An 11,794-nucleotide genomic window follows, 5' to 3' on the forward strand; every position below is an offset into this window, starting at 1 on the left:
AATGCTGAAACCTGATTTTTGCGTTTCAGGTTCTGTCTAAAAAACTGTCCACCTAACGACCTGGAGTGCGCGCTGAGCCCGTACGCACTGGAGTATAAGCTCCTGTCTCTGCCCTTCGGCATCGCCGCTAACCAGGACCTGATACGATTGGTGGCCTACACGCAGGACGGGGTCATGCACCCGCGGACCACCTTCCTGGTGGTGGACGAGGACGTCACGCTGCCCTTCGCGCTGCGTGACGAGAACCTAAAGGGGGTGCTGTTCACCACACGGCCGCTGTGTGAGCCGCACACCTACCGCATGAAGGTCCGGGCGCTCTCCTACAGCGAGGACGGCGGCATCGAGTACCAGACCACCTTCATCGTCTACATCGCCGTCTCTGCGTACCCCTACTGAGAGCACTTGGTGGAGACCCAGCAGATTGAAATGCAGACTTGATGCGTGTGCGTGTCAGTGTGGGTGAGGCAATTGAATAGCACCACCCTGAAAACCTGTCAGTTTAAGAGTCTGGACGTTCAATGTTTAAGTGTCTGCTAGAGGTGAACTGGACACTCGAGTCTGATGATGTCTGATGCTTGTAAAGTGAACGTGTTCACCTGCAGGCAAAACTGGTGCCTTGACTGATCGTGTAATTCTTTGAACGACTCATGACATTCAATATTTGCAGGGCTTGATCACGCAGTATATCAGTGTTATGGATGAACAAAGTTGTACTCCACCTTAAAGTCAATGCTAAAAACTAGGACCGCTGAAATTTCCCATGACATTGAATGCAGCATGTGTCTCAGAAGTCAATGATGTATCCAGACAACTTATACTGATTTCTTTTTTATTTAACCTTAAAGGAGTAAAAGGTGACAGTACTCACTGACCAAGTCAAACATTGTAAGGTTTGGAAAATGTGCTTTGAGCAGCATGATGAAATGGTGTGTGTTGCACTCTTCTCGTGACTGTACTCAAAACCAACACTTCATGAACCAAACTCATATGTAACACGGAGCTTGTGTCAGCTTCAGATCCATTTGTTTGTCCAGTTAAACATTTCTTCTCTACCTACTCTTGTAATTAACTTATTAAGGACCGAGCCTGAAGGTGTAACTCAGGCCGTCCCTGCATTACAGCATCTTAAATCAAGGCCTTTGTTGAGCAGCTGTGTTTACTCTGGACTTTTATAAGTTGTATTTTAATTTTGATGACTTGTACATACAGTGTTGTTTCTCCTTACCTTCTGTACCTTATTTGTAATTAAAGTGTCATAAACACAGCAAAGTTTCATGTCTTCACAGAAGTTGAATTAAATTTGGATTAGTCTTAAAATCACAAATAAATGTAGAAATTTAACGGTGTTACCCATTTCCCTGAGCGAGGCGGATTTATTTGGAGACAACAGCAAATTCTAATTAAAACTTCATACTGAAAATGTTAGTTACAGTGACTCGCACACAGGCCTCTTCTGGAGGTCCATCTGAAGACACGACTGATTTCATCCCATTCTCTGTCCAAATGATGCGTTTGAGGCGAAATATTTCTTTTTTTCCGGCTATTCTCGACTTTGCCAAAGCCAAAAATATTTGATGGGATTGTAAGCATTCATGTTTTCGTAAGGATGAGAAGAATATTAAATAAAATACCATGGTGCTCGCTCACATTAAAGGTGTTAATAAGACATCAAACAAACCAGGACACGTGTTCTGTCAGCATTTACACCTTTTATTTTATGTCAAAAAAAGCACTAACATAAGAAAGGAGTCTTCAGTAAGGCAGTTTGTTTCCACCAGTCTGGTTCCATTGACAACCCCAAAAGAATCCAGTGAGGATGCTTCTTACCTGATTAATCACACTCCCTCATGTGAACTACACGAGTACAACTAACATGTTTCTGAGAACAGAACGATGCTGAGGTTTTTTTTTTGTTTTACTTTACAAGAAATGAAGTTCAAACATGACTCTGCTTTTAAAACTAAGACCTCTTTTTGAAGCTTTGTCACACACATCTTCACAACTCCCCAAGTCTTGTTTAACCCAGATATGAATCCTTTTTCTGAAGATTTTCATGACATTTGACCATTAAACAGGCACCCAGATTGCACATGGCTGAAGAGTCACGTATAACTGCCGATCGAATGAGCACAGCCAGTGCCAACTCACAAGGAATACGTTTGGCAAATGAGGAAGGAGGTCATTTTAATTCCTCTTTCTTATATATATAATAAGTTTTATAAATTAGTGTGATGGTCACCTGAACCCAGATTGCATACAAAAGCTCCATAACTAACTCACAGGAGTACAAAATTTAAATCAAAGTATTTGTATGATTGGTCAAGCTGTTGTTTTTCAGAAATGAAATCAAGAGAAAGTCACTGCTGAAGAGGAATGTGGATTATAATTTGGGATAATTATTCCATTTTGAAGCGCAGTACTAATCCTCACACATTTAAATGAGTGAATTTCTGTAAGGCGGCTGTTTTCAACCGTACCAGCAGTCACACGACTCACAGCTCAGACAGTGAGTTGCATTGTGGGTGGTATTTGTCCACTGGGGCAGTGGGCAAGAAGCGATGCGAGGACAGAAGACAGGCTCCCACTCCCTAACCCTGAGTGTGGAGTGGGATTGAGGACTTTTCAATGAGGTGATACTGAGGATCAAGATCATCTACAAGCTCGTGGGGCCACGTGACCTGCAGGTACAGGGTACAGACAGCGACGCTGCGCGGGAATGACGAAGAAAGGCTGAAATGAGGAGCAGCGAGGTGAACGGGGGGAGTTCATGCAGGCTGATGACACACACTGCTCAACCATTGAAAAAAAAAATCCTTTTAAGTCCGTTTACCATCAGGTGTAAAGTGTGTCGGCTTGAGAGCACTCCCAGGTGATGAAGAACGTTCATCCGTTAAACCGTCTTCCTCGCCGTCAGTACCCGAACAATGCTCCCCACACCACCGGCCACCAGCGCCTGACAACGACAGAGACAAGTGAAACCCTGTCTGCAGCACATCCTTGACTCAGATAAGAGAGAAGAGGCCGCTACCTTCTCGTGCCACTGCAGCAGGACAGCGCTACTGTTCTCCGACGGCCTCTCGAAACCCTTGTAGATGTATTTCATCAGAAGGTCAACACCGTTCTTGTCCAGAGACTGCACTCCTTTCTCAATGTCGCTGCTCTTGAAGGCGCTGAGGACCTTCAGCACAAGATTCTCCGCCCGCTCCTGAGGACACCAGGGATTTTTAAAAGAACCAAACATGGGATTCAACGATCCAAACATGCATGTCAATCAAAGCACTCGGAACTAGAACTCTTGGCTCAACACAAAAACACAGCTGTTAGTTTGACCTATGTCTCATTTGTGATACACAATAAATAAACTCACCTTAACGTTCTGGTTCTTAGTGTTGATTGGTGGGTTCTTTAGAACTGCGTGTAGGGCCTCCATCAGGTTGCCTGTGCACAGGCGGTTAAGGAGGCAACAACACATACCAGCTTCTTTCTGAATGAGACAACAATGTGTTGCTTCCCCAGTTTCAGTAACAAAACCGTCTTGCGTGTTGTTGCATGCTGCAACCACAACTTAGCTTAAGAAGACAAGGGAAGCTTTAACAGGAGAGGGTTTTTTATGGGAAAGGTTTAGAGGCTCAGGAGTCAGAGACAGATGAGTCAGAGACAAAAACACTGAGGTTGTCATTGGAAGTGACTAGAAGGGATCAGATCAGTACATCAGCATACATATACATATATACACACACACACACACATATATATATATATATATATATATATCTATATATACATATATATGTGTGTGTGTGTGTGTGTGTGTGTACACTGGAATTTTTCATTTAAAAACAGAGAACCTTGACCTCCGGTGGCGGTAGGTCAATAGGGCCACGTGGCACAAGGAGCATCATATTTATCATTTTTCATTATCATCACTATTTTGAGTGACAGAATGTCACCAATAAAAATAGAAATTCTTTTATTTAATGATAGCTGCTAATAACTATTAGACTGTCTTGACTACTTTCAGGTTTGTCCGCACTTTGTTTGGAAGTATAATCTTGTCACATTCCCAACACTTGTTAACATAATCCGACGGTTCATGTTCCATAGTCGCCTAAAGTGAACTGGCAGCTCAAATCCTGCTAACTTCCCCGAAAAAATAAATAAAAAATAAATAGCTTCTGGAATTTTCGCCAGCATTCAGAATGCATCAGCATAGATCACTGCTGTGAGCTGCGCATGAATGTCAACAAGGAGTGTTTTTAATCCAGCTCAATGTGGAGAAATGATGGCAACAAGAATTCACAGTAATATGAAACGGTGCAAGAATGACTGAATGAACTCTGTCGCTGTTAAAATAATCGGTGTGGACATTTCCTTTCACCAGCCGACGTTGCTGACCTCCATCATTTCACGGCTTCACCGAACTGTCAACCATGTTGCTTGGTGCAGTCTTGAAAGTTAGTGGCCAACACGAGGCAGGACAGATTCGTACTAGAGCTAGAGCTAGGATTGTGGTTCTGAATGGGAGGTCACTGCGTTCAATGAGGAAGTGCAGAGGTTTCTCGCCATATAAGGCGTACAAGTGTCAAACTCACGACTGGGAAGTGAAATAACGAGAAAAAGCTGCAGGTGGAGTAATTCCATCCAGTTGGTTTATCGAACAGAAAGAAACCAAATACTGATCTAGTCTGCAACATGAAAGTGTTGCGTCGACTTGGAGTGCAGAGCGACACTCTGGCGAACAGTGAAACGTATTAAGATGAAGAAGAGCGAACATATAGAGCAGGCGGCGAGGGTTCGCCTGGAGCACTTATCCCTGGAATGTGACTGTCAGGCGAGTCCCAACTGGCCTGTCCACCGTCGCCCCGTTAAAACGCACCGAACAGCACCGACGATTTCTGTTGAACCAAACGACAAACGATGATCGAGCTCACTGGAAGGATATTGTCTGATCAGCGAGTCCACCTCCGCCTCGTCCGGACCCAGCTGGTTCTCTGCTCCGTCTTCCTCGTCCACGAATTTGTTCTCGTCGTACTCGTCCACGTCCACTCGTCTGAAGCGGGCCGACACGGTGTTCTTGGCCATTTTTCAGATGGTTTGAGGTGAACAGACAGAGTCAGAGCTGAAACTCTATTCCGGCCTTTTTTCGCTCAGGAACTGACAGCAGCTTCCTGACTTCTTCTCTTTCTTCCCACCCTGAGGATTTTGCTTCCGCGTTGAGGCTGCTGCCCTCTAACGGGGGAAATGCTGTACAACAGTTTGAGTGCTGCACGTTCAAGTGGTGTCCACCAGAGAACAGCAGCACATCAGAAACACGGCTACTCCCGCTAGTAAGCCGAACACGCGAGTAAAAGATATATTCGAAATGAGCGTAAGGGGGAAATCACCACCTGTAATGTTTACAAAAATACATCATTGTTTTTTTTTTATCTTATTATTTATTTATTTTATTATTCTTTCAATTCCTCAAAAACCCATAAACACAATTCTCATTTCAAATATTAAGATTAAAGGCGCCCTCGTGTCCACTTTTTCGTCTTCAGTAATCAATTCTCACACACTTATAGCGTCGCTTCATATCAAAATAAAACAAGTTAAAGCTTGCAAAATGGCTGCTTTACTCTACACACACCTACATGGGGCATGAACTGAGCTCTCGTGTCACTTCCGAAGTGTCACTCACCGAAGCATTTAAACAAGCCTGTTTGTTAATGTAATTGATTTTTAAAATAAAAATGACTCACCTGTCATCCTGGTGAGATGTTTGTCGCAGCTTTTCAACATGGAAGTCAGTGTCGCGGCTGCCAAAAGTCCACATTCATGGGAGTGAGGATGGGTTGGTGACAGAGCGTTTGTGTACCATTTGCAGATGAACACTCACATCTGATGGTGTAGAATAATGTAGTAGCAAACAGCAAGGCAAACGCAACAGTTAAATATGAAGTCGAAGTCGGTGAAGTTGAACACACCTGTTTACGAGTCGAGACGTTCCCTTCCTCCCTTATTTCATATATTTGTTCTCATTCTAGTCTTGTACACCATGAAGTTCACCAGTTTATTGGTGGCTTAGAATGTGGCAAAATCACAGTATTCACTTCACTGAGCGCAGCTTCAGTGAAGAGAAGTCACAGATTTTGTCTTCAAAGTCTGGATCAGGACACGTGTGTGGAAAAAAAAGGGCAAGGGCTTTTGAACCGGACCTGGATAGCTAGAATACCAGGTTGCAGGGGTCGGCTGCGTGAGCTACATGGGACTCTTCAACCTTCAAGTTGTGACTCCCCTCAGCACTGTCTAGTGATAGGACAGCAACAGCTTCATCAGCGTTTTACAGTGAACAAAATCCAGTTTTAGTCCATGTCCTGCGCTGAGACATAATTCACTTGCGTGGTTACGCGCACTGAGCCACATTGCACGTGTGGACACACACTGGCGTTTTGGAGACGGTTGTAGCAAGCAGCCACCCAGAGCGGTTCTTTTTCATGTCACCAGCTCAGAAGCAACTCGGAGGGAGTCTGGAAGACCTTCGTTCATAGTCGCAGTCCAAATATACTTTTAATACAGACAACGCCCTGTAATAACATTAGAAGTAACAGAGACTTGAGTAGTGCTGGATTTATTTGATGCGATGATGATTCAGTTGTCAGACGTTTAGATCATAGTGAGACGCACGAACCACACAAGAAGTCAGTTAGTCAGCATTTCACCTATTCGTCATTGATCGCTGTGAAGTCATTTTAATTTAGCGGAGCAGAGAGTCAAAGCGAGATGCTCCAAACCACTGCGTCGCCTCCACTTAATGGTAGCAAGGCCATGATAACGACGAGATGGAGATCTGCCCAGCAGCATCAGAGCACCGGTGGAATCTCAGTCACGCACGCCCCTGCCAGCTACGGTAACTCCCGACCTGACAGATCCATTATTCCTCTATGATCATTGAAAGGGAGGAATAAACCTGCAAAAGCTTATTTGGCCAGCAGGAAACACCAAATCTCACCATACCTTCCTCTGCGCTGGGACATTGTCAGTGTCTGTCCCTTCAATTGATCATGGGGTGTTTGATGTTTTTTGATGAAATGTGATTGATGGAACTTTGATCAAAGTGTTATTGTTGCACAGTTCTTTTGGAGTTTGGTGTATTCATGTTGTAACCCATTGGACTGTTCTACGTTTCACCATGTGGTGCAAAGACAGTACAAACTTCAAGATTGCCGACATAGCAAAATGTGCAGTACCTTTGGCCAAATATCAAGTTGGCGATTGTCTGAACACCCACAGAACGCAGGCAGGTATTGACAGAGAGGCTGGAAGTCAAACGACAAGCACAGGCAGCACAAGACAAAACTGACAGGCAGTCAAAGAATCAACCAGACGAAAACGAAACAGAACCAGAACAAACATGGCACAAAGGTTTGAGTGCAAGTCGCTGTTTTCTTGCCATCACACTTTGTCATGGGATAGGGACAGATCACTGTGATCAATAACTTCACTGTACTTACTGCGCTCAGGCTCTTGGCCTGGGTTTTCATTAGAGGAATGTGGAATATGCTTTTCAGTGCAACCACTGGCTGCTCTGCTGCTCTTATATAACCTCTGACTGTAAGGTCCAGGACGAAATCCAGCTGCATGGATTTGGGAAAGTGACTCAACTTTGACGGGCACAAGGGAACGGATAGACATCGCCTCGTCACTAGAAACACAGTCAGAGATTCGCAAATCCGTGACTCCACCATATTCATCGCTCTGTGTTTCTGTGCAGCCCCCGACTTCCGCTGTCCAGGAAATACGTAGACTGTTTGCTGTGTTTAAAATCTTTTTGTTTTAGTCACAACTTGAAGGGTTGGATGGACAAATTAATAAACAAATACACCAATGCTTGACCCATACATTCATAGATGAATATAAAAAGAATAATAAATAAAACCTTGGTGGTGGTTAACCACGACCATATTCACTGTGGAACAATCGAATAATTCTGTTAAGCATTTTGTGTGTGGTGAAAAGTGCTTAAAACAAACAAAAACATCGATTATTAGTACTATTGAATTGAATCGAACAAAACTGTAATATAAATCAAATGCTGATGTTCCATGAAAATGTGAAAAAAATAAATGTAATGAAAATGCATAAATGCATTTCTAATCAAATTCAAATCAAAATAAGATTCAACACTTCTTTTGGGGATAAAGACATCAAGATAAATGAGTCATTATAATTAGGTTTAGGTATAAGTTTGGTTCAAAGTTCTGGTTGAGTATATGCATTTGTATTGGATTGTTGTAGGTTTAGGGTGAGAGGCTGGGGAACACTGAGTTACTGTTATGCAACCTCATGCCTCTTGGTCATGTAACCGAGAGTGAGTCCATATGTCTCCTATGAGACTGCTTCCTGTTCAACATATTACATTACTCTTCTTTACACGTCTCCACCAAAGAGAAGTTCTGCATCCGCAGAGCCTCCAACGCATGTTTCTCCTCTGAGGTCGAACAGCCACCCGGATGAATCATATACACTACATATATACAGAAGAGTGCGTGGAGGAACAAGTGACGGTAGAAAAGGCATGGGAACATGATAGCTGATGTTTTTCTTTTTCCTCCCCAGTGGAGTCCAGACCAAGGAAATTAAAAATTCCAGTAGGTGTGCCCCGTCTTCCCAGAAGCGGCGTCTGATTTGGAATTTCTGCCGCAGCTTCCACATCTCCTGTGTCGAGGTGCTTCCGGGTTTGCCAACATTTTCTGCTCCACGAGTCATCTAAAGACAACAGTTCTGTTTTTCTTGGAACTTCCTGCGGAGAGAGTCAGACTGGTGTGCTCATGAAAATCCTCTCCTATGTTGCTTTTGAATTGCCGAAGTGAGGTCATCACAATCGCCCAGTGTTTGCATTGACACTGGTGCATGAATCAGCGCAGACTAACACCGAGCTAACCACACTCAGTGATTTTCCAGGTCTGCTGCAAAGCATGAAGCTCGCCATCATCCGCCATGATTCACCGGTGGATTACAAACAACCGTTGAGATTTCATCTCAGCTCATAAGTGTTGCTTTCTCTGGGCTTTAACATTTTATTCGTAAAACATGTTTCAATACGTAATACATAAATCCATGTTGTAAAGAGAACTACTGACACTACACGAAGCTAAGCAGTACTATCAGCCTCACTGCTATATTCATTTCCATGGTGTCTTTGGAGTGAACACATTATATTGCTCTTCTGTTACTTTGTTCTTCTGTACTGTTGTTTTTCCCACATTTTAGATGCCCGCGCTTGTGTATGCTGGAGTGTCACTTCAGCCAGTTGCTGGGCATTTATTTGACGATGATTAGTCGTATGCAGAACCATTTCTGTGAGTCGGGAAGCAGGCATAACCTGCATGTAGACCACCAGTTACCACCAGAGCCCAAGATGGTTGATGGCTGATTTGTGTGAAAATTGGAGATAATCCCTGGAGCAATTTTACACCACTTCACACAGTGTACTGTTTTTTCTTAGCTGCGAATTTCAACATCTTGTTGCTGTAAATTTTCATTCTATTCTATGATTTTTTTAAATGTATATATGTATAAAAAAAAAACTAAGAATTTGCAGCTGTTGCAGGTATCACTGTGATCAGTAAATGTTTTCAGTTCAACACTTTGTTTAGCTAGTGATGCTAACTGCAACATTTAAATGGCACAGCATTTTTTCATTGAATTGGCATTGTAACAATGTACATTTAAAAGGAGAATAAAATAATATAGCAACAGCTGATGCTTCGTGTTTATCATATAGATTGATCTATATGCTTGCCTGAAGAGCACGAGCAGTGATCTCCGTCACAACAGGTCCTGTGACTCACATGGCAGATACTTCATTCATTCTTGAATTGTTATCCTTCTGGTGGGTCACCATCAGAGAAGCGTTGTGTTTCAATGAAATTGTGGTTTTCATCAAAGCTTGGGTGGGCAGTTGGTCTGGAACTGACTACTTGTTGGGGCTGTCAGTTTCCAAGAATTGTTTGAATAAAACTTGTGGCCCTCCCTCACGACTAGTCTCGCTACATAACATGGCACTTGTAGAAATAGACTCGGCTTCCCTGCCTTGTACTTGATTCTGGGTTGAATAGGTGGCCAAACTTGAAAACTGTCATTGTAACTCCTCAGCTGCGTAGGAAACGCTTGAGTTCTCTCTTTTAATATGACCTTTCCATTCCAATGTTGACCGTAAACCCTCTGCTGTCCCTTCCACACACAAAGTTAAAATAGCATGGCCCTATCAAACACACACGGCGTTGCGTGCATTTGTCGAGAGTCTCCTCTTTGTAGGTGAGAGGAGTGGCGCAGCTATGTGGATGACTCAGCACATCAAAAGCCTGCGCTGCAGGTACATACATGACCCTCACGTGAATCTTCAAATTACCGTAAGAATTCCAGTCCGGCGTCGGCTTCCCCTCCACACGCAGAGGCTGGCGGGATGATGAATGAAGGAGGATCCCGAAGGCAGCCTGCTTCCCCGGATTCAACTTGAGCCTGGGGATTCCGTGCAAGAGAAAGAGCCAAACAGGGCAGCAAACAATCCTAAGCACATAATTGGTACTCTGACAGGACGAAAATATTCCTCTTGAGTGATGCTTTAATTGCCAAATGTAATGATTTAGTAGCTGTTGTGTTGGAGCAGGTTGTCAGGTGGGGAGAGATAGTGGGTGGTTTCCCCTATTTCTGGAGGGAAAGTGCTGTTCCATAACGACATCTGTGTTCTGAAATCGTCCTGTATCCTGTGTCAAGATATGAAATGATCAACAGAGCTGATCCACAACACAGATCAGTGCCCAACTTTTGGTCATGTCAGAATACAAATAAATACACGTTTGTCATTTTTAACATGACTGATATCGGCCAAATGCTTCTCTGCCAGGCTGAGGGGGCTTTTCAATTACGGCACTCAAAGATGGTGTGTTTTGGCCTTTGGACTCCGTTTCCAAGGGCTGCTAAGCTGAAGGCAATAATTGTTGCTTTTTTAACATACGTATTTCCTGTTGTGTAAGAGACACATTAACAACATTTGAAATTTGTATAAAAAGATCTTTGTAGAAACTTTTGAGGGCAGTTATTCGTTGCGTTAAAAGCAAATAAAACAGGCAAAACAAAAGCGGGGATTAACCAAAATGAATGTTATGAAGGTGAAAAAAATGATGGTTGGTATTGGTACTTGGTTGGTATTCGGTCATTTGAACAAAATAATGGTGTATTCTGACATGTGTCTGTTTTAAAAGCAAGGACCAACCCGACTGAGAATTTCAATTGAAGTCCAGATTGATGAATTTGTTATCAGTCTTTGTTGTTTGTGGGTTATTTATTATTTTAGTTTTACGATGATTATTGCTATTAATATGTTTTTGACTGCACGTTTTCCAAAGCACTTACCTAGTTGGTGGGATCCCCACTGATCATGTCAATAAATCTGACTCTTTTTTGAAGAGTGTCGCAAAATGTATACAAAATGCCTCTTATTTCATATGCTGATCTGTGGTGCTGGTGATGGAGGGGAGTGTTCTGAGGTCACTTGTTTCCTGTCCTCTCACACCCTCACACCTCCCCCACCCCCCGAGTCTGGACCTGGGACAGGCTTCCATAGTGGAACACCAGAAATCGGCAGCACAAATAATGAAGTATATTACATCTTGAGTGGATTTATCACCATTAAGATGCAGTTTCAACTGACTAATACTGAATATAAGGTAGGTAGGTAGGCAACTTGTCAAATATGCTACAGTACAAGACATATAGCATGGATGAAATGGATGAAAGCTAATGAGAGTCA

At 43.2% G+C, this 11,794-nt stretch overlaps 2 protein-coding genes across 4 annotated transcripts in view; one reads left to right on the top strand and one right to left on the bottom strand.

Moving 5' to 3' along the window:
* The window catches only part of hmcn1 (hemicentin 1), a 56,970-nt gene extending 55,744 nt beyond the window's left edge, over window positions 1–1,226 (top strand). For all 3 annotated transcript variants that reach the window (XM_053881574.1, XM_053881590.1, XM_053881581.1), the window contains one exon: window positions 30–1,226. In XM_053881574.1, coding sequence (XP_053737549.1) covers window positions 30–396 — 367 coding nt within the window. In that variant the 3' untranslated portion in view covers window positions 397–1,226. The remainder of the gene's footprint in view (window positions 1–29) is intronic.
* Window positions 1,227–1,695: 469 nt separating this feature from the next.
* Window positions 1,696–5,207, bottom strand: arpc5b (actin related protein 2/3 complex, subunit 5B). The gene is made up of 4 exons (XM_053876513.1): window positions 4,942–5,207; window positions 3,368–3,439; window positions 3,029–3,205; window positions 1,696–2,953 (listed from the first exon to the last, which is right to left on the bottom strand). The coding sequence occupies exons 1-4, from the start codon at window positions 5,080–5,082 to the stop codon at window positions 2,891–2,893; spliced, it is 453 nt and encodes a 150-aa protein (XP_053732488.1). The 5' UTR covers window positions 5,083–5,207; the 3' UTR covers window positions 1,696–2,890.
* Between the last annotated feature and the right edge of the window lie 6,587 nt (window positions 5,208–11,794).

This window comes from Synchiropus splendidus, chromosome 1, assembly GCF_027744825.2.
Source record: "Synchiropus splendidus isolate RoL2022-P1 chromosome 1, RoL_Sspl_1.0, whole genome shotgun sequence".
NCBI classification, from domain to species: Eukaryota; Metazoa; Chordata; class Actinopteri; order Syngnathiformes; family Callionymidae; genus Synchiropus; species Synchiropus splendidus.